The sequence below is a fragment of the Myotis lucifugus genome, unplaced genomic scaffold (genome assembly GCF_000147115.1).
Source record: "Myotis lucifugus unplaced genomic scaffold, Myoluc2.0 scaffold_21, whole genome shotgun sequence".
Lineage (NCBI taxonomy): Eukaryota > Metazoa > Chordata > Mammalia > Chiroptera > Vespertilionidae > Myotis > Myotis lucifugus.
Window position 1 is genome coordinate 7,245,098 of NW_005871069.1, and position 22,724 is coordinate 7,267,821.

The following is a 22,724-nucleotide window of genomic DNA, read 5'->3' on the forward strand; positions in this document are numbered from 1 at the left end:
TCTGATTGGGTGTTTTTGCTTCCTTATATTCCAATTTATTGATTTGATTCTTGCCATACTCTACTCTACTGTTGACTCCCTGTAAATTATTCTTCATTTCAGTTAGTGTATCCTTCATTTCTGACTGGTTCTTTTTCATGTCTTTGATGTTCTCACTAAGTTCCTTGCAGCTCTTATTAAGTTCCTTGAGCATCCTTATAACAATTGTTTTGAACTCTGTATCTAATAGTTTGCTTGCTTCCATTTCATTTAGTTCGTTTTCTGGAGATTTCTTCTGTTCTTTCATTTGTGACATATTTCTTTGCACCCACATTTTGGCTGTTTACCTGAGTTTGTTTCTATGTACTAGTTAGAGCTGCTATGTCACCTGGAATTGGTAGAGTGGCCTTGTGTACTAGGTGTCCTATAGGGCCCAGTTGTTCAGCCTCCCCAGTCACCTGAGCTGGGCACTCTAATAGGTATGCCCCTGTGTGGACTGTGATCACTGTCCTGTTGTAGTTGAGCCTTGATTGCTGTTGGCTTTACTGGGAGGAATTACCCTCCATGCCAACTGGCTGTGAGGACCAGCTGTGACTACAGCAGTAGAGATGCTGTGCAGGACACACCCTATGGAGCTTTGGTGCCCACTGAGTACACCCCTTGAGTGTGTTCCTTGTGGATGTGGTAGGGTTGTAATCTGGCATGGTCTGAAGCTCACCACCAGGTGCACTGGCTCTGGGGCCTCCCAGGCCACCTGGCACAAGCTACAGAGGGATCTGCAAATGGCTGTACTTAAGTTGGGCTTGGAGATGCTCAAGAGAGGCCAAGCTGAGCCTTGGCAAGCTGCTGCTAGTGCCAGTCCTGGGGCCACTTATTGAGAGGTATGGGACATGCTAAGTCCAGCTGCTACCTGTTTGAGAGATTTTTGGAAAGTCTCAAGCCTGAGTCAGTACAGGGCATTCATATGGAAAAAACCATTGCAAACTGCTTGGTTGGGGCTACAAATTGAGTGGGGCAGGGTCTGAGGGAATCACCAGGGTGGAGTGAACAGTGTGAACCAGGTTGATGGAGACTCAGATATAGTGCCTGGCAATCTGCACTGTGGTGGGGGAGGTCTCAGCATAGGACCAATGACCTCTACCTGCACTTATATCTAGGAGAAAACTGCTCCCCAGTTCTTGCTTGAGTGCCAGACAACCCAGTTCCTCCCCATATGTCCATGGATCCCCACAAGCTACTGCCCCAGTGCTGGAGCTCAGAGGGAGTGAGTCCAAGTAAGTCCATGTATTGGCCCTTTAAGAGGAACTGCCTGGGAATCCAGCAGCCTCTTTGTCACTCAGCCACAGTCCCTGGTGGTTTTTACAGCCTGAAGTTACAGGGACTTCTCTTCCTGGCTCTGGAACGCTGGGCTGAGGGGTCTGGTGCGGGGCAGGGACCCCTTGCTCCTCACAGGAAACCTCCACAGAGAAGATATCCCTTCCGATCAAAAACACGCCATATGTGGGTGTCGGACCAGCCCAGTCCGCATCTCCACCCCTCCCACCAGTCTCAATGTGCTTTCTTCTTTAATCGTCTAGTGGTAAGACTTCCATTCAGCCAGATTTCAGGCAGTTCTGAAGATGGCTATTCTGCATTTTAGTTGTAACTGTGATGTGGCTGTTGGAGGATGTGAGTACTGAGTTTACCTACACCTCTATCTTAATTCTTCTCCTCCATTGATTCTTAGAGAGTGTGGAAGGGAAGGAGGAAGGGGGAGAGAGAGAGAGGGGAAGAAAGAAAGAGAGACATCAATGTGAGAGGGACACATCGATTGGTTGCCTCCTGCAAACATCCCAATGGGGCAGGGGATTGAACCTGCCACCCTGGTATGTGCCCTTGATATGGAATTGAACCTGAGACCCTTTGGTGCAAAGGCCAACGCTCTAACCACCGAGCAACACCGATCAGAGCATTAGATCTCTTAAACTAGTCCCCAATTTGTACCTTTAAAACAACATCTCTCCAATTTGCACACTCCTCCAAACTGGTCATAACCATGCTACTCTATTTTTATAAGTTTAGCTTTTGTAGATTCCACATATAAATGAGACCATACAATATTTAATATTTGTGTTCCTCTGTCTGACTTATTTCACTTAGCATAATGCCCTCAAGGTTCATCCATGTTGTCACAAATGGCAGGATTTTCTTCTTTTTCATGGGTGAATATGATATTGTATGTATATGTGGATTATACTCTGAAACACATATAAGAAAGTACTCCTATCATTTAAAAGCAACACTGTTGCCCTGGCTGGTGGGTCAGTGCTTAGAGCATCAGCCCATGAACCAAGGGTCAGGTGTTTGATTCCCAGGGCACGTACCTGGGTTGAAGTTGCAGTAAGCAACCAGTCAATGTGTCTCTCTCACCTCTCTCCCTCTACCCCGCCGCCCTCTTTCTACCTCCCCTCCCACTCTCTGAAGAGCAATGGAAAAAATATCCTCAGGTGAGGATTAATAAACAAACAAACTAACAAAAGCAACATTAACAAATTGATACCGTTCAGTACCAAAGAGAAAAAAAATCTATTAACTGTGCAATGTGATCATTACTAGGAAAATTAAATGTGCTCTCACTGAACCATTAAATAATGAATGAGAACAGACAAAAATGGCAAAGTTGCAATTTTATCCCCCTAATTGTCTTAACAGACTCTATTTCAAAAATTTCAATACAAACATTGGTTTTTCAGTCAAAAGGCCAGAAAATGATCAACAAACTGCAAAAATGGATATGCAAGGAAATGTATATCCTAGGCTGACCAATTCCAACCTCAGCTGAACTCGTAGCACTAACTTATTTGAATCAAAGACAAGAACTTGTTATATAACAACTAGTGGCCCAGTGCACAAAATTCATGTACATTCAAAGGGAATTAATTAGAGGAAATATTGATATTTGCCCTTTCTCTATAATAGAAGTGTCAGAGATCAAAGAAAATTAGTAAAATGTATATGAAAATCTCCCTCCTGTCATAGTCTGGGGCGCGCCATGGGACCCAGAGTCAAGTCCCTGCCCCACCCGCGTGCGCTTCAAAATCATGCAAGACCCAGACCCGGCCGGTCCCACCCCCACCAAGCCTCGCAGGGCAGGGTGAGCAGCCTCAGGTCCCCCGTCAAGCCCTGCCAGGCGGGGGGTGCGGCCTCAGGTCCCCTGGCCCGGTGTGAGGGCGCGAGGACCATTTGCATATTAGCTCTTTATTATATAGGATGATAGCCTTTTCAGCCTTAGGTTCTTCCTCCACCCTTACAGGATTGTGAGTTAAAAAACACAGAAGTTCTTAATACAGTGCCTGGCCCATAACAAGGGCTCAAACAAGGGTAATGTATTATTCAGGAACACATAATCTGAGTTTTCTAATCTCAAACCTAGTCATGGACATTTCCCACTACTTAAAAATGATATATCCTATACTTAAAAGATATGAGCTCATGTGGTGAAGGGTGGGGGGGGGGGGGGGCAGGAGCTAAGTGAAGGGGGACAAAGTGGGGTGGAAATGGGGGATATCTGTAATAGTGCCAACAATATAAATAAATAAAATAGAAAGTTATGAGCTGCAAAGGTTTATTTATTGATTGATTTATATTTTTAATTAATTAAATTTATTGGTGTGACATTGGTTAATAAGATTATATAGGTTTCAAGTGTACTCCTCCATGATACATGATATTGTACCCAAAAGAAGGTTTATTGAATAATCAGGAAGTAAAGGTCACTTTTCTTTGTACTTCCTCCCATTCCTGGTTTCCCAATTCCATTGGGAAAGAACAGAAAAGGAAAGCATAAGGATGTTCATCTAGTAACTTTACGTAGGGATCCAAATTTCTAAGTGCATTTTCTTTCTTTAAAACATATTTTTATTGATTTCAGAGAGGAATAGAGAGGGAGAAAGAGATAGAAATACCAATGATGAGAGAGAATCATTGATTGGCTGCCTCCTGCACGCCGCCTACTGGGGTGGGGCCTGCAACCCGGGCATGTGTCCTTGACTGGAATCGAACCTGGGACCCTTCAGTCCACAGGCCGACGCTCTATCCACTGAGCCAAACCAGCTAGGGCCTAAGTACATTTTCTTGATTCACATTCATTTCAAAAGACTGACACAGCCCTAATTTCATCAATCATAACTGTAACGGGAGGTGGAGGAGTGGGAACAATGGGGCAAGAGCACTGGGCCAGGGATTACTGTGAAGGGCCAGAGAGTAAATACTTTTGTCTTTGCAGGCACAGGGATCTGTGTCACAGCTCAACTGTGCCACCGCAGCAAGAAACCACCCTAGACAATATGTACAAAATAAGCATGGCTGTGTTCTAATAAAACCTTATTTATGAACATTGAAATCTGAATTTCATATAATTTTCGTATGTTGTTAAATACTCTTCTTTTCCCCAAAAACGTTTGAAAACTGTAAAATCTATCCTAAACTTGTGGACCATACAAAATTAGGCAGTGGGCCAGATTGGGCCTAAGGGTCACAGTTCTCTAACCCTTGCTTTATTAAACTATGTTTCCAATCCAAACAGCAAAGACTTGCATTTTGAGGTGTCCCAAATCAGTTAGTTATAGAACCTTTATATTCAAGGCACAGCAAAGGTGACTTTAACAATTTTAAAGAAGGGCGGGGTTGTGAATTGTTCAGGTGTGTTTTTCATTAAGGTTCCTAAAAAACAAAAACAAAAAAACACTACATTTTGTTTGGGGGCAACATAATTTAACAGCTAGAATAGACGTTATCTTGCATGTTATTTTTGGTCAATAAAAATTTCAGGGAATAAAGGGTCAATACCCTGGTAAAGTTGAGGCTCAATGTCAGAGCCCAAAGGAGCAAGAGTGTGAACTACGTCACTCTAATGAATCCACTGCTTAAACTGGAAAGTCATGTCAGTTCCATCCAGGTTGTGAGGAGAGGGACACAAAGACTATCCATATTTGTGTATATAAACAAATACACATGCTTTATCCAAATCCTTAACATTTAACTTTACAAAGAAAAATATTTCCAACTGCTTCTTAGACATGTCAGATTCTAGCCAAAATTAAGGACATGTTCTAGAACTTAAGATAAAAGCCCACAGGATATTTTCTACTAGTAGTGACAATTATATTTAAACAAGACAAATTGCTACAATACAACCCTCAAATACATTGTACAAAAGCATGCAAGTATAGTAAGTTTCAGATTACATTTAATATTTTAAAATAAAAATCTATATAGTCAGTGATTTTCATGCTGCTTTTCACATGCTTCTGTTTTAAACTATTTCATGTTTAAAGCCACAACTAGTTTCATGTTTATTACAGTGCTCTTTAAACACTTGCATTATGTTTCAAAGTAGTCTTTTACTTAAACCTAAAAGAGAAATATTTTCTGGCAGTTTTTCTGCTAGCGTCCATAAACACACCAAGAAAAAGAATATGTGAGTAAGGAGGAATTAGAGAAGGAATGGGTCTTGTGTAATACTCAAGACAGCATGAAAGATAACTGATAGTACATACATTCAACATCAAATAACTGCTCCTAGAAAGAGCATCTGTTGTCACATTCAATGTGCCAAAACCTAGGTGTACCTTGAGGGGAGGAACTATGACTGATCCATGACTGCATCTTTTTATTGAGTGCACATAATAGGCACTCAATAAAAATTAGTTGAATAATACATGAAAGGCATTAACCCTAAAGCACTATTTATAAGATTACTAAATTGGTTGGTGAGGATTTTATGAGATAAACGATGTTTGATAATGGTAGGTATTTAAAGAGGAACAAACTGAGGTTCAACAAAGTGACCTAATTTGTCTAATTGGGTGGCACTGGAATAGCTGTGCCTAATTTAAAAATCTCCTCTCCCCAATTCCTATTAGCTAAGAAACCTGACTGAATACTAAAAATACAACTAGGAAAGAAAAATCCTTGCCGCTCTACATTGATAAAAAATCAATTGTCTACTTTTCCTAGCTCAACACTGCACTCATAAAATAAGGAAAATGGTCATTCTCTCTGCATTAAGGGACAGAGAAATGGAAGAGATGTAATAAGTCTACTATTATCGCCAAGAAACTACATTACTAGAATGGATGGAAAAATATTTCCTCTTAACCTAATGAAACAAGCAATACTTCTTAAGAATCACTCTTCCTCCTTTAATTTAAACTCTAGACAAAAGGAAAAATTTTGTTGCTTCAAAGGTCATTATAACTATGAAAATTGCCTCCTCTGGCATACATGTGTACTTTCACTACTGTCTGACAATAAGTAAAAGTGGTTGTTCTCAAATGGTGTTTTACGTATCTATTTTTTTTTTTATAATGAGAGGTGTTCAGAAGTTGGTAGTCTTTTTAAAAATATATTTCTTTATTGATTTCAGAGAGGAAGGGAGAAGGAGAGAGAGAGAGAGAGAAACATCAATGATGAGAGAGAATCATTGATCGGCTGCCTCCTGCACGCCCCGCACTGGGGATCAAGCCCGAAACCCAGGCATGTGCCCTTGGCCGAAATCGAACCTGGGACCCTTCAATCCACAGGCTGACGCTCTATCCACTGAGCCAAGCCAGCCAGGGCTGTTTTACGTATCTTAATTAAAAAAAAAATTCCTTAGGACCGCAAATCTAAAATTAAAACTGTTTTTGGTAACTGTTCACTCTTGGATCAAGAGTAGATTGGAGTTTACAACTAAACGTCAATTTTAGAGGTAATTTCCAACAGCCTATCTGGTTAGCAAGAAAAACTCAATATTTTCACTAAAACTCATGCTTAAAAATTTATAACTTTTCAAACTCTGAAGCTTTCAAGTTCTGTTTAGTCTAACTGATTCTTAGTTTATACATTAAATGTAACTAAGAGACCCCTGATATAGCAAGGGAAAACGCTAATATTGTTAGGTCAATAACAGTTCTTTTTTTTGGAGACTTTTCATAAGCATTTGTTTGAGCCAAACTGAGGACAATGTCGGGAAGCAAGAGCTCAAATGCTCCCAATAACAGTTCTTTAATGTTACTATTCTTTTTAAAGGTAGTAAGAGTTGATAATTTTCAAATAAACGTTTCCCTCTCAAAGTATAGTTCCTGTAGTATAGCTGGCTAAGTTGAAATAAGTCAGGCAGAGAAAGGCAAATACTGTTATGACTTCACTTATATGTGGAATTTAACAACAACAACAACAAAAGAATAAATAAAACATAAGCAGATCCATAGATATAGAGAACAAGCTGATGGTTGTCAAAGGGGAGGAGGATGGGGGGATGGGAAAAATACAAATTTGATATGTTTAAAAAAAGCTTCCTTGTCAATTTTTCCCTGTCAAATTTAAATAGAGAATTTAAAATAAACTCTAAAAGTTAATTTATTGGAAAAAGAGTAGTAGTACACACATAAATATCCCTCCCACCATTTAAATTTAACATTCAAACACTTGAGAGTCCACGAATAAATTAAGTACTAGACAGTATATGTAATAAAAAGAAAAGGAAGTCTCTCTTTACGGCAACCTTCTGCCAGCACTAAAACAGGAACTCTTCATTTCAGAAACAAAATCTAAACCCTTCTAGTTAACAGTATTTTAACATATAGCTTAAATTGCAGGGGCTTTTCAGAACCTAAAATCTAAAAAGAAATTCAACAATTGTAACAAAAAACAAAATTGTGTTGTTTTGGACAAATTAACTTCAAAAACAAAAAACCTTAGCCTTTATAGTTAAAATGGCCCCCAGATTTTTGATGTCCTTCCTTCCCAGGTTACAAGCAATAGTTTCTCTACATTCCTTTCTTAAATCCATTTCAATAACAAAGAATCCCATATGAACACCCCGTGATGCCCAAAACACCACAAACTACACTCACCACCAAAAATTAAAGAAAAATTCCTCACAGAAACATGTTCTAATAAACCAAAGCAATCTATCCTTAAAACCAATGGGGTAAAATAGTTTCCAGTTTTAATTATTACTGTGGTAATTATATAGTTTTTAAAGACATAAATATACTACAGGTTTGGGGAAGAGCTAAAACAACTTACAGGATTTGTGAAGAAATGGGAAAAAGAATTATAGTTTTGCACAGTTCCAATCAAGCACAATCTGGGATTATATAAAATACAGTCTTTAATTACAGACTAAGAGGTTCCTAGCGGAATCCTCTCAATGTGTACCCCCATTGCTGTATCCACTTAGGCACGAATCTCACTGCAGTCATATGGTACCTTGACCTTTAGCCAACCATGACTTTGCACTCACCTTAGCCCTTCCTCCGGTAACCCAGTTAGTCTCAAACTATCAGGACGATCTCGTCTTCTCCTGTAGAGACCTGAATGTGAAAGCTCTTTAAGCTGTAATTCAGTCATACTTCTCTCCATACATAAATTATTGACACTTTAAAGCATTTATGCTGAGCAGTGTGGCTGCCAGGGCTCAGAAAGACAGTGTCCCTGCTGCGGAACCTAAGCACACCTGACCCAGAGTTAGAAACTTCCAGGCAGGCCGGCGCTGAAGCACAGCTTCCTGTTTTTCTGCTGGTACACGCCCTCCTCGCAAGGCCTGGCTTGCCTTCTCTCTGGGTCTTGTACCTTGGAGGGTGTGTATATGTGTGTGAGGGGAGGAGACAGGGCGGGAGGAAGGGTGTGTGGCCTGGGTTACTCACATAATGACCTGGGTTGCTCATTAATAAGCAAAATTTAACTGTTATGAATAATTGCACCAATTCCTTTATAAATCTTCCTAGCATCATTCTGCATTAAAATTGGGCTAAAAAGCTCCAGTAAGGTAATAACTAAAGAAGGGCCCTGCCTTATTTTATTTGTTAGGAAACCATTATCATTTCACAAGCAGCTGTCAGTATAAAGAAGTGCCTGGTCATCATGAGCTCTTTGGGACATTTTCCTTAAAAAGGGGGGAGGACAGAATTGTAAGAAAAACAGTCCAATTCCTCCCTCTCACATTAGACTCTAAAGCCTCTTTAGAAAGGAAGTATCTTTCCCCCACTATCACTCAAAAATTCATAAATGAAAGTAAAGTGCTTTCTTATCAACCTCCATTCAATGATTTCCTAAATCTACAACTACCCATTCTGAATACTCCCATCATAAAATGTGCACCGCAGTTTAATCACCATTGTGGTGCCTGTGCAGCCCCTGTATTTATTTATCTGTGTATTTGACCCTACACAGTGACAAAGTTAGAAAGGAGGTTTTGGGTTGGTGGGGCAGGGTATGGGTGTTTGTAAGGGGAGTTTGTGGATAGTGGAGGATGATAATATGGGGCAAGTTCTCTTTTTTTTCTTTTTCTTTTATTTTTCAATTACAGTTCACATTCAATATTGTTCTTTATTAGTCTCATATATACAGCAAAGTGGTTAGAAAATCATGTACTTTATAAAGTGGTCCCTCCGATATTTCAAGGACCACCTGTCCCCATACATAGTTATGACGCTCTTATTGACTATATTCTCTATGCTGTACTCTGGGACTATGCTGTAACTACCAATTTGTACTGCTAATCCCTTCACCTCTTTCACCCAGGCCTCCCATCCCCTTTATCATTCAGCTCCAAATGATGGTAGTGCAAGAGTAGGCAAGGATCCCACCTCCAATCTGACTGAATCCCACTCAATATATATCAGCATATCACAAACATAGTTTAGTCCTTGGCAAGTTCTTAGCCAATAGTTGAACTTTATGGTTCCAGTAAGTTCTCTCTGAGTAATTGTATCAGCTTCTTTCCATTCTAAAATCCCCCTAACAAGAGTACAGAGAAGTGGGTCTGAAACTTTCTGTTACAACAAGAATTAAAAAGTCAATCTATTCCTCACTCAAAAGTATCTGTATTATAAATACAAATATTAAGGCACCCCACAAGGAAAGGGGAGTGTAGATCTTACTCCTTCACTCAGGACATGCAGATGCCAGCTAGCTCCACTTAGGGATACCATTTGTCACCCTGCTTCTATGGCCCTAATGGAAAACAGACAACTTTCTATAGCTGCCATCAAAATATAATGTATGTTTTTAAAGATGTAGGGAAAAAATTACTATTTTGTTACTATACTAGATTTAATTAGTGATAAAAGATGTTTTTTTTAAAAAGTGTCAGATGTATTTCTTTCCCTGGAAGGGACACAAAAAGCTGATAGATGATACTGGGTGCCTGTGGAGGAACAGTAGCAAAAGAAAGCCTTTCTGGTACATAACTTCTGAATTTTAAATATATTGCCTATTCAAATATCAGTAGAAGTAATTTAGAAGATTTACATGTCTTTTGTATGGAACCCTAGGATCCTACAGAAGTATAAAATATAAAAAAGTTTACAGTAATACAAACAAAATTAGGATTCTTAAAGTGTCTAACTCTCACATTTTTGTCAAGACAGGTGAAAAACAAATGAAGAGAAACAACCATCAAGCTTTAATTTTTTTTACTCTAAGCATCAAAACAGAATAAATGCCTGATGAATAAAATACAAGTTAAATGTATTCACTGCAAACACAAAAACCTCAATATTCAACAGGACTTGTTTGGAGTAGCTATTTGAGCTGCCTGCTTGAAATTTCTCTTCGAGTGTACTTTCTCTTTGCTTGTTCAAATAAATTTTCTCTAGAGAAATAAATAAATAAATACGACTTGTTTGTATAGAAAAATGTAAATAAGAGGGCTTGATTTTTTATTTATTTATTTGAGAGTTTAATTTTTGAAAGAGTGTTTTAAAAAGTAATGCATCATGCTGACAAGGAAAAAGAGCTTGGTAACTACTAAAGGTTAAACAAGACAGGAAACACTTAATTGTATGGGATGAATTCTGTTTTTGATGAGTCTAAGATTAAAAGAATGTGAACATCCTGGCTGGCGTGGCTCAGTGGTTGAGCGTCAATCTATGAACCAGGAGCTCATGGTTCAATCCCTGGTCGGGGCACATGCCTAAATTACAGGCTCAGTCCCGTGTGGGGCATGCAGGAGGCAGTCAGTCAATGACTCTATCTCATCATTGATGTTTCTATCTCTCTCTCCCTCTCCCTTCCTCTCTGATATATATATATATATGAACAGCAAAAGTTCCCAAGCTATATAATAAAGCCAACTGAAACAATTCTTGCTCTCTAATTTTTAAAATAGCTGTAATGACAAATAGGGATTTCAGTAAATCAATGCTTTCATTCTAACAAAATTGTCACAACTGAGTAAATTTAAATACTGGGGCTTTGGGAAAAGCTCCTTTAAATATTGTCTTTTCATTGAAAACACAGAGACAGAGAAGAAAAGGCTTTCTCTTTTTCCCTAGCAGCCCTTCAAATATACCTTGAAATTTTACTGTGCTATAAAGTAGAACTAATTAAAGGGTACACAGGTACCCACACAATCTCTGAAAGGGAAATTCACACATGCCGTCAATCTACTATTACTGGTTTATGCTGCAGCCAGATTAGCAACTATTCCCTCATAATACAGTGTTCCTGTACATCAGCAATAGGCAGGGAAAACAGGTCTCTGAAACATAGCAGGGCCATCATATGCAAAGGCAGTTTTGTGTCCTCATTTCTTTTCCTTTCATATTTTTCTACAGAAACAGAGTTATCAATTGTGCCTGATTCTCAGATCAGGCCTATTTAAAATTAGTTTTAAATTTCAAACAACTGCCTTAGGATGCTATTGACAGTACAGAGGGAGATCTATGTAAGTACATTTTCTGTGACTCTCCATATAGGGAAATTTTTCTTTTTATCACTCTAAACAATCTCGTCTAGTCTCCTATTCAATGCAGAATTCTCTACTCTCATTCTCCACATAGCCTCACTCCTGTACAATATCCATGACCTGGGATTCTGCCTCTTTTTAGACAATTCCAGTGAAGCACTTACTACCTCATAAAACTCCTAGTGCTCTCCCCTCTCCTCCACATACAATGGCTGTTAAGAACAATAGTTCACAAAAATTGTTAAGATGAGCATCTTCCATTTCACTTCTACAGTGCAGCTGATCTATGAACCTAACTACAACTTTTTATTCACTTCTGTCCAACTTGTTGGGTTCTCTTTGAATCTGTCCTTAGACTACCAGTATAGTTAGATACCTGTCCCAGCCTGTGTCACCAGCATAGCTGATAATCGCCTCCATAAACATACGCCCTTCATTGAAAAGACTAAATACAAAGCTCTATAGAGCATCACACAAGGAATCTGTTCTGCCAGGCTAACTCCTAACCCAGTAGTTTTCCATTTTATGGAGGGCATGTACCTTTTATGAATCTGATAAAGTTAATGATGCTGTTTTAGAAAATGCATGTGAACATAAAATTTTATAACCATTTCAGGGAACTACAAGATCCTTCAGAAGCCGATAAATGGACTTTATCAGAGATCTTCCAATTTGCATTCATCTCCTCCTTCTCTGAAAACTTTCAACATCACAGTGTAGGCCTTTTGATCTCATTTAACACATTTACTTGGTGCCCTGCACTGGGCTAGACACTAGTTCAGAAATTTCGTTTGTCTCCCCTTAATTTCTTTCAGCCTCCTAACTGCTCTTTTTGTCACTGATCTTACCCTCTTCTAATCTATCCTCCAAATTTCAAAGTGTCCGTTTCAAAATGTAATTTCATCACTTATTGATCCTGCTGAAAAACCTTTCAATGGCTCCTCTACCATCCTGCTCCGCCTGAGCCCTGCTCACCCACTTGCACTGCACTGAACTCCAGGTGGTTCCAGGGCACACTTGGCTTCCTCTCACCTCCTGGCCTTTTCACATGCAGCTTCATAAGACTTTAAGAAGGCTCTGACTAGCTCCTCGTCATCCCACTAGGACTCAGTGCAAAGGTCATCCCGTATGAGAAGCCTTTCTAGACTCTGGACACCCACAATTCCCTTTTGTGTGTCCCCAGAATTCCCTGTGCTTACTTCTGTCATTGGAACCACAGTCTCATAATGAGTTCTTTCTTTATCAACTTTCCTTTTGGAATACAAGTTCTTTGAGGGCAGCAATATATCTAATTTATTACTGTGTCTATAAATGTGTACATATGGTAGACATTTGTATTTGTTAAATGAATAAGTTTTTTGGTTTAGTTGTTAAACAATTGATTTGAGAGCCTAATTACTTTACAATGCTATGTTTGAGATTGAAGCTCTAGAGTTTTGAAACTTGTAAAAAATAATTTAACACTTAACATTACCTAAATGAGGTTTTTAAAAGGCACATCAATTCTAATTTTGGAAAAATTTACTTTCCTGGTTGAGATTGTAAAAAACTCAGAAGCTTTTCATATTTGTAGAGTTGAACAGTACCTTAAACAAGTATAAACTCTCCATTTGGAATAAGAATTTAAAAACTAGCCTAGATTTTTACCTATATCTGACATAGTCAGTTTTCAGTATACTTGGTCTAAGTAGCCCTCCCACGCCCTGCCCCTCTCCCAAGCATCAGAGAGTAAAGAAACCTAGTTAAACATTGAACCTCTAAAATCGATAGAACTAATGAACCATCAGTTCTATCCCTATACAGAATTAAGACAGCTACAAACTGGCTTCGATGGCAGAGTTATAGTTCACTGGGCCTCATTAGTAGTACCTTCTACACTAGGTAATAAAGGCCTGTAAAATGATCAAACAGCTGTACATTTCCAGGCCATTAATTTTCTTGTGTGACATATGGTAAGAGAAGATTTTTATGTTTTGCAAATGACTTTGAACTTAATAGAAATAAATCCTTCTTTAGTTTAAATTTTATCTCATGAGTAATCATTTACAGGGGAAAGCAAACTTTCTGTGATAAAGCAAGAATATCCTTCCTCAATATTTCCAATACATTACTCTTCTTAACATTTACTTTCCAGCTATGCTATCTTCCTAAATGTGTCCTCTCACCAGTGTCATAGGCAGTCAATATGAAGAAAGGCCCTAGTGTTGAAATCAGACCTACTTCAGAAGACTTCAGACTATGATATGCTATTATGAGTAGATTCAAGTTCAAATTAACCAGAGCACAGAGTATGAGAGGCACAATCATCAAGAAAAACAGCTCAGAGTCAGAAAAAAGAAATCACTAAAACATGGTTCTGTTCATAAGTAGATAATACTGCAACCCCCTGTGAACAATTTTCCTTAATCAGCCTTTTTGTAGATCTCAAGAGGACAGGTTGAACTGTCATCAAAAGCTTGTGAGGGCCCTAGCTGGTTTGGCTCAGAGGATAGGCAGCCATGGGCAAACTACGGCCCGCGGGCCGGATCCGGCCGTTTGAAATGAATAAAACTAAAAAAAAAAAAGACCGTACCCTTTTATGTAATGATGTTTACTTTGAATTTATATTAGTTCATACAAACACTCCATCCATGCTTTTGTTCCGGCCCTCCGGTCCAGTTTAAGAACCCATTGTGGCCCTCGAGTCAAAAAGTTTGCCCACCCCTGGGATAGAGCATCGGCTTGCGGACTGAAGGGTCCCAGGTTCAATTCCGGTCAAGGGCATGTGCTGGGGTTGTGGGCTCAATCCCCAGTAGGGGGTGTGCAGGAGGCAGCCAATCAATGATTCTCTCTCATCATTGATGTTTCTATCTCTCTCTCCCTTCCTCTCTGAAGTCAATAAATATGTATTAAAAAAAAAAAAGTGCTTGTGAGGACCTGGCAAATGTGGCATCCCCTGCACCGAAAGGTAGAGGGTCCAATTTCAGGTTGAGGCACATAACAGGTTGCAGGTTCAATCCCCAGTTGAAGTGCGTACAGGAGGAAAATGATCGATGTTTCTCTCTCTCACATTGATGTCCTCCCCCTCCACCACCTACCTTCCTCTCTCAGATCAATACAAAACATTGCAAAAAAACAAAACAAAACAAACTTGTGAGAACTTGGCATATAATTCTGAGTCAGAAATTCACAAGTCTGTCACATTCAGCAACATGGGGTCATCTAGAGTCTTTGTGTGTGTGGTTTTTTTTATTTTTATTTATTTTTAAATTTTTTTTCATCTATAGTCTTTTGTTAGACAATTAAAAAATGTTCTCAAAAGCCACTGTAATGGAGAACCAAGATGGCAGCATAGGTAAACACCTATACTTACTGCCTCTCACAACCACATCAAAACTACAACTAAAAGACAAAACAACTATCATCCAGAACCACAGGAAGGCTGGCTGAGTGGAAGTTCTACAACTAGAAGGAAAGAAAAAAGTGCACTGAGATGGATAGGAGGTGCGGAGGTATGGAGGCGCGCACAGAACAGGCTGGCAACCGGGTGCGCGGTTGTTGATTTTTCTATCCTGAGGGAGATACAAACTCCCGATTGCTTTGAACTCCAGTTCTGGGTGAGACTCTGGGGACCCAGACTCATATGGGGAGAAACTGGACTGTCTGGCATCGGGCCAGAACATGAGGGCGGCTTTCTCTCAGAGGTGCTCACAGTGATCATTGTTCCTGTGCGGGGGCGCCGCACGCGGAGACACGGCGGAGACACGGGGACCTCTCCGGTGCAGGGCTGACTGGCAGCCATTGCTGTTTGCTCTGCTCTGGTGATTCCCTGAGACCCCACCCCACCCAATTTACAACCCCACCCAAGCTGTGCACAGCAGCTTTTGCATATGAATGGCCTGTACTTTCTTTTTTAAAAATATATTTTATTAATTTTTTACAGAGAGGAAGGGAAAGGGATAGAGAGTTAGAAACATCGATGAGAGAGGAACATCGACCAGCTGCCTTCTGCACACCTCCTACTGGGGGTATACCCGCAGCCAAGGTACATGCCCTTGACCGGAATCGAACCCGGGACCCTTCAGTCCGCAGGCGGACGCTCTATCCACTGAGCCAAACTGGTCAGGGCTGGCCTGTACTTTCTTAGCTTAAAACCTGTCAAACTGCAGCTGGGTCAGAGAGCCCCAAAAGCTTCCAAAAGAAGGCCCAAGGCCTGGCAGCAGCAGCCTGCCTTGTTGCACAGCTGGGCCTCATCTGGGCACTTCCAAACCCCAAATAAAGAGGAAGAATCACTGGTTTTTACCAGTGATGCCCGGCCCAGGGTCTGTCCCTCCTCATCCTAACACCCCCTACACTACTGGGCCAAGGCTGCCAGTGCTCACAGAGCAGACCACATCTGGAAATAAACATAAGTATATGGGCAGTCCAGAGCTGGAGGTGCCAGGTAATCCCCTGCCACCACCCTGGAACCCTTACCTGCTGCTTCTCACTAACTGCCTCAGGGCCAGGCCAGGCCAGGCCTTGATGTTACCTATAGATAGCAGTGGGATAGCCTTTGCATATTGGCCTTTCAGAGTTATTTGTGAGCAGAAAAAAATGTTGAAGTAAAACTTTGCTAATATTTTTTAAAAGGTCACAGTAGAAATAAATGAAATAGAATCTAATTAAGCAATAGAAAAGATCAATGAAATCAAAAGCTGGTTCTTTGAAAGGTAAATAAAACTGATAAACCTTTAACTAGACTCAGCAAGAAAGAAATAAAGAGGCCTAAATAAACTCAGAAAGAAAGAGAAGTGACAACTCACTCCATAAAAATATAATGAATTATAAGAAAATACTATGAATAATTATAGGCCAACAAATTGAACAACCTGGAAGAAATGCATAAATTCCTTAAAAAAATACTGCCGAAACCGGTTTGGCTCAGTGGATAGAGCGTCAGCCTGTGGACTGAAAGGTCCCAGGTTCGATTCCGGTCAAGGGCATGTACCTTGGTTGCGGGCATATCCCCAGTGGGAGATGTGCAGGAGGCAGCTGATCGATGTTTCTCTCTCATCGATGTTTCTAACTCTCTATCTCTCTCCCTTCCTCTCTGTAAAAAAATTAATAAAATATATTAAAAAAAAATACAAATTTTCAAGGCTAAATCAGGAAGAAATAGCAAATCTGAACAAATAACTGACAACCAAATCAAAGTAGTAATAAAAAAACTTGCAACAAACAAAAGCCTGTGAAGCCATCTGCTCCAATCATATAACAAAGTATACTATGATCAAATGCAATTTATTCCCAGTATACAAGGCTGGTTCAATATCTGCAAATCAATTAATGTGATATACCAGAAAAAATGAAGGTTAAAAATGATATGATCATATCAACAGATTCACAAAACGCTTTTGACAAAATCCAACATCCATTTATAATAAAAAAATTATCTAGAAAGTGGGAATAGAGGGAACACATCTCAACATAATAAAGGCCAGATATGAAAAACACATAGCTAACATAGTACTCAACATTGAAAAGCAAAAGGCATTTTCCTTAAGTTCACGAACAAAGCAAAGATGTCCACTTTCACGACTTTTATTCAACATAGTATTGGTTGGTCTAGCTAAAGTCAGACAAAAATATAAATAAGTAAATGGCATCAAAATTGGAAAGGAAGTAACACTGTCAATATTTGCAGATAACATGATACTATATAGAGAGAACCCCAAAGACTATTGTAAAGAAATTATAAAAACTGATAAATGAATGCAGTAAAGTAGCAGGTACAAAATATTTAGAAGTTGTTAAGAGTTTTATATAATGACTAGAGGGGCCCGGTGCACGAAATTCACGTATGGGGAGGAGTCCCCTCAGGCCAGCCTACATCTTCTCCAATCCGGGACCCCTTGGGGGATGTCTGACTGCCGGTTTAGACCCGATCCTGGGGATTGGGCCTAAACGGGCAGTTGGACATCCCTCTCACAATCCTGGACCGCTGGCTCCTAATCGCTCATCTGCCTGCCTGCCTGGTCACCCCTAACTGTCCCACCCTGCCCGCCTGAGTGCTCCTCACTGCCTCTGCATGCCGGCCTAATTGCCCCCAACTGCCCCCCCCCCCCCCCCGCTGGCCTGGTGGCCCCACGCAGCCTGCTTGTTCAGTTGTTTGGTCGTCCCTCACTAACCCCCCTGCCAGCCTGGTCGTAGGCAGCCATCTTGTGAGGGCGTGAGGGTTAATTTGCATATCACCTCTTTATTATATAGGATAATGAATTATCAGAAAAATAAGTGTAGAAAACAATCCAATTTATAATTGCATAAAAACTGGAATACATTTAACCAGGAAGGTAAAATACCTAGGATTAGAAAATTAGAGACATTTAAAAAAGAAACTGAAGAAGATACAAATAAATGAAAAAAATGTACCATGCTCATTCACAGGAAGAATTAACATTGTTAAAATGACCATATTATCCAAAGCAATCTACATATTCAATGCAATCCAGATCAAAACACCAATGGAAATTTTTGCAGAACTAGAACAGTGAACCCCAAAATTTATATGAAACCACAAAAAAACCCAAATAGCCAAAGCAATGCTGAGAAAGAACAAAGTTGGAAGCATCATGCTACCTGATATCCTAATACAGCAGTTCTCAACCTGTGGGTCGCGACCCCTTTGGGGGTCAAACGACCCTTTCACAGGGGTCGCCTAAGACCATCGGGAAACACATAAATATATAATTACATATTGTTTTTGTGATTAATCACTGTGCTTTAATTATGTTCAATTTGTAACAATGAAATTGGGGGTCACCACAACATGAGGAACTGTATTAAAGGGTCGCAGCATTAGGAAGGTTGAGAACCACCTAATCCTATTTAATAAAAGAGAAACATGGTAATTAGCCATACCTCCGCTACCCTTCCCATTGGCTAATCAGGGTGATATGCAAATTAACTGCCAGCCAAGATGGCGGGCGGCAGCCAGGCAGCTTGAAGCGAACATGAGGCTTGCTTGCTTCAGTGACAGAGGACTCCAACGCTCCCCGCTTGCCGCTGCCGGCCTCTGAGCTTGCAGTTTGAAACATTGTTACATATATAGAAGCTAAACAAAACCCCAGAAACCTGCTTTCAGCCAGCCAGGATCTCAGAGCTGGAGTTGAAACAGTGTATCGATTATAGAACCCAAACAAACCAGATACCTGCTTTCAGCAGCCGAGGCCTAAGAGTTGGAGCCAAGCCTCAGAGCTAAAGCTGGCCCAGAATAAAAAAGAAAAAAAAAGAAAAAAGGAGCGGTTGGGAGCTTCAGTCACCCGCCAGCCTGAAAACAGCCCTCAGCCCCTCACCCAGACTGGTCAGGCACCCCAGTGAGGACCCCCACCCTGAAGGGGGTGTGACCAGCTGCAAACAGCCATCATCCCCTCATCCAGGCTGGCCAGGCACCCCAGTGGGGACCCCCACCCTGATCCAGGACACCCTTCAGGGCAAACCAGCTGGCCCCTGCCCGTGCACCAGGCCTCTATCCTATATAGTAAAAGGGTAATATGCCTCTCAGCACCGGGATCAGCGTGACAGGGGGCAGAGCCCAAACCCCCTGATTTCCCTGCGGCTCTGTGTGTGACAGGGGTGGGGCCACAACCTCCCTATCCGCCCTGCTCTGTTCATGACAGGGGAAGGTGCCCCAACCCCCTGATAAGCCCTGCTCTGTGCCTGATAGGGGGGAGCTCCCCAACCCCCTTATCGGCCCTGCTCTGTGTGTGACAGGGTGCGGCGCCCCAACCCCCTGATCAGCCCTGCTCTGTGACTGATGGGCGGAGCTCCCCAACCCCCTGATTGCCCTGTGGCTCTGTGTGTGACAGGGTGGGGCGCCCCAACTCCCTGATCGGCCCTGCTCTGTGTGTGACAGGGTGCGGCGCCCCAACCCCCCCCCAACACACACACACACAGGCCCTGCCCTGTGTGTGACAGGGTAGAGCCATAACTTCCCCATCGGCCCTGCCCTGAGTGTGACAGGGTGCGGAGCCCCAACCCCCTGATCCGCCCTGCTCTGTGTGTGACAGGGGGCGGTGCCCCAACTCTCCTATCGGCCCTACTCTGTGAGTGACAGGGGGGAGCTCCTCAATCCCCTGATCGGCCCTGCTCTGTGCGTGACAGGGGGGAGCTCCCCAACCCCCTGATCGACCCTGCTCTGTGCATGACAGGGGGTGGTGCCGCAACCTCCCCAACGACCCTGCCTTGAGTGTGACAGGGGGCGGCGCCCCAACTCCCCAATCAGCCCTGCTCTGAGCCTGACCAGGGGCTGCACCTAGGGATTGGGCCTGCCCTCTGCCACCCGGGAGCAGGCCTAAGCCAGCAGGTCGTTATCTCCCGAGGGGTCCCAGACTGCGAGCGGGCACAGGTGGGGCTGAGGGACCCCCCCCTCCCCCCCAAGTGCACAAATTTTTGTGCACCGGGCCTCTAGTAAAAGAATAATATGCAAATTAACCATAAATCTGCGACAATGATGGCGGTGCCCATAGCCAATAAGGAGGGAATATGCAAATTGAGGGTCAGTGGACAGCACGCAGGCGTGGAGGCGTGGAGCGGCCAGGGCGGGGCAGGACACCTGGCTTCGTCGCCAAGCTGGGCTGGTGGGCAGTGCGCACAGGCGTCCTTCCCCGCCCAGGCTGCTCTGGGCCTGTGGGCAGCACTCGCAGAGAGCCTCTGGGTGGGGGAGGTGGGCCAGCGGAGGGCGGCCTATACTCATACACCCCACATGGCAGCGGTGGCAGCCATGAATGCACCAAGCGTAGCCTGCGGGCCGAGCTGAAGTAGCGCCTGCAGGCCATCAGTGCCAAGGAGTGGCTGCGCAAGTCCCACCTCCTGGCCGAGAAGGTGCGCAATTGCAGGGACAGCCAACATGGTGGGCCAGATTGACGTCCTCCTGGCCGCGCCACGGGCGTTTGCAGATCTGTGAAACGTTCCCCCAGAGCGCTGTCACCCACGCGCGCCTGCAACAGTCCCAGACCATGGCACGTGCAAGTTCCCCCTCACCCCTCCACTGCACTTCCATCAACACCAGCATGCCTACATCCCCCAAAGGATGTGCGCACGTCCCCTCCGGCGCGCTCACGTCCTTTGGAGAGTGCCTGGGTGTTCTGGGTGCTGAGGGTGGGCGCCTGTGAGATGACAGTGAGAGGGCGGAGTGGTGACGCCCTGTTCCCGTGGAGGTCAGTGCAGTGACGAGATCACCTCCGTGGGGCTAATGCAGGTGCTGAGGCAAGAGCAGGTGTGGACAGACACATCTGGTGGGCACGGGTGACCCTCGCTGAGGTGCCTTCGGTCAGTGGGTGACAAGACATGCTTTTCCGAGTTAATGAGAGAAAACATTGATTCTCCTGCTGCCCGCAAAGGTGGAAAGTGGAGCGGGGAGACATGCAGGGAGTGAATGAGGTTCCCTGTCTGGGGCTTCCAAATCCACCGTTGGTTCCTTTCACCGCTGACTAGAGATATACAGAGTGTCCCCCCAAAATGTATACACACTTTGAATACCTACTAATTCAAATGGGTTTAAGCATGAAAAGATAGAAACAACAATGGAGCTGTCATCTGTTAAAAGTGTGGGCACAAACTGGCAGTTGGACATTCCCCGAGAGGTCCCGGATAGGAGAGGGTGCAGACTGGACTGAGGGTCCCCCCTTGCCCCCCCGGGCACAAATTTCTTGCACCGGGCCTCTAGTTAAACTATAATACAAGGCTATACTAATCAAAAGAGCATGGAACTGGCATAAATACAGATACATAGATCAATGAAACGGAATAGAGAGCCCAGAAATAAACCCACACCTATTATGGTCAATTAATTTATGACAAAGGTGGCAAGAATATACAATGGAGTAAAGACAATGTCTCTTCAATATATGGTGTTTGGAAAACTGGACAGACGCATGTAAAAAACTGAAACTGGATCACTTTCTTACATCATATATAAGAAGAAACTCAAACTGGATTTAAGATTTAAATGTAAGCCCTTGCCAGGTGACTCAGTTGACTGGAGCATCATCCCGTGCACCAAAAGGATGTGGGTTCGATTCTGGTCAGGGCACATACTAGGTGTACCGGTTAATAATGGCGGATTTTGTAGTAAAAAAAAAACACATGATAATTTCAAGAGAAACATTAAAAGTGCTTTATGCAAAGTAATGTCCATCGCTAGCTACACATTTCCCCCATCTTTCAAGTAATTTGTGGATATTGTCCCAATAGAACTTTTCTTGTTTTGAGGCAAACCATTTAGAGACCCAATTTTCCACTTCTTCGTACGTTTTGAAGTGCTGCTCAGAAAGTGTGTGTGCCATCAAATGGAACAAGTGGTAATCTGAAGGAGCAAGGTCTGGTGAATACAGCGGATGGGTTAATACCTTCCAGACAATATCTTTTAACGTGTCTTTAACTGGTTTTGAAGTGTGTGATGGTGTGTTATCATGAAGCAAAATTACTTTGCCGTGTCTTCTGGCCCCTTCTGGTCATTTGAAGATCAAAGCATGGTTCAAATTGATTATTTGTTGTCGGTAGCAATCAGTATTAACGGTTTCCCCTGGTTTTAGAAGCTCATAATACACCACACCTTCCTGATCCCACCAAGCGATTTGGCCTTGCAATCGATGATGATGGTTGACCTGGATCAACCCATGATTTTGTGCGTTTGGGATTCTCAAAATAAATCCACTTTTCATCGCCAGTCACAATTAGATGCAAAAAAGACTTTCTTTCGTGCTGTTGAAGCAACATTTTACTGATGACTTTTCGGTTTTCCATTTGTCTTTTGTTCAGTTGATGTAGCACCCATTTTCCTTCCTTTAAAATCTTTACCATTGCTTATAAATGATGGGAAATAGTTTGCTGAGCACCGTTCATCTTTCTGCAAGTTGTTTTTGAGTTTGACACTCATCTTCATCCAATAATGCTTGTAATTGAGGTCTTCAAACTTTTTTCGGTTGACCTGGTATGTCTTTGTCTTTCACATCGAAATCATCACTTTTAAAGCTTTAAACCCATGGTTAAAGTATCTTACTTGAGATGG

The 22,724-nt window shown here is 42.3% G+C and overlaps 1 protein-coding gene across 5 annotated transcripts in view; it reads right to left on the minus strand.

Annotated features, from left to right (window-relative positions):
• The window catches only part of LIMS1 (LIM zinc finger domain containing 1), a 133,046-nt gene that overhangs the window by 47,997 nt on the left and 62,325 nt on the right, over positions 1–22,724 (minus strand). Inside the window, exon 1 of one of the 5 annotated variants that reach the window (XM_006085743.3) lies at positions 8,249–8,370. The exons of 3 other annotated variants lie outside the window; for them this stretch is intronic. In XM_006085743.3, coding sequence (XP_006085805.1) covers positions 8,249–8,367 — 119 coding nt within the window. In that variant the 5' untranslated portion in view covers positions 8,368–8,370. Of the gene's footprint in view, positions 1–8,248; positions 8,371–22,724 lie in introns of those variants that run through there. One more of the 5 variants, XM_014453161.2, reaches the window with a different exon arrangement.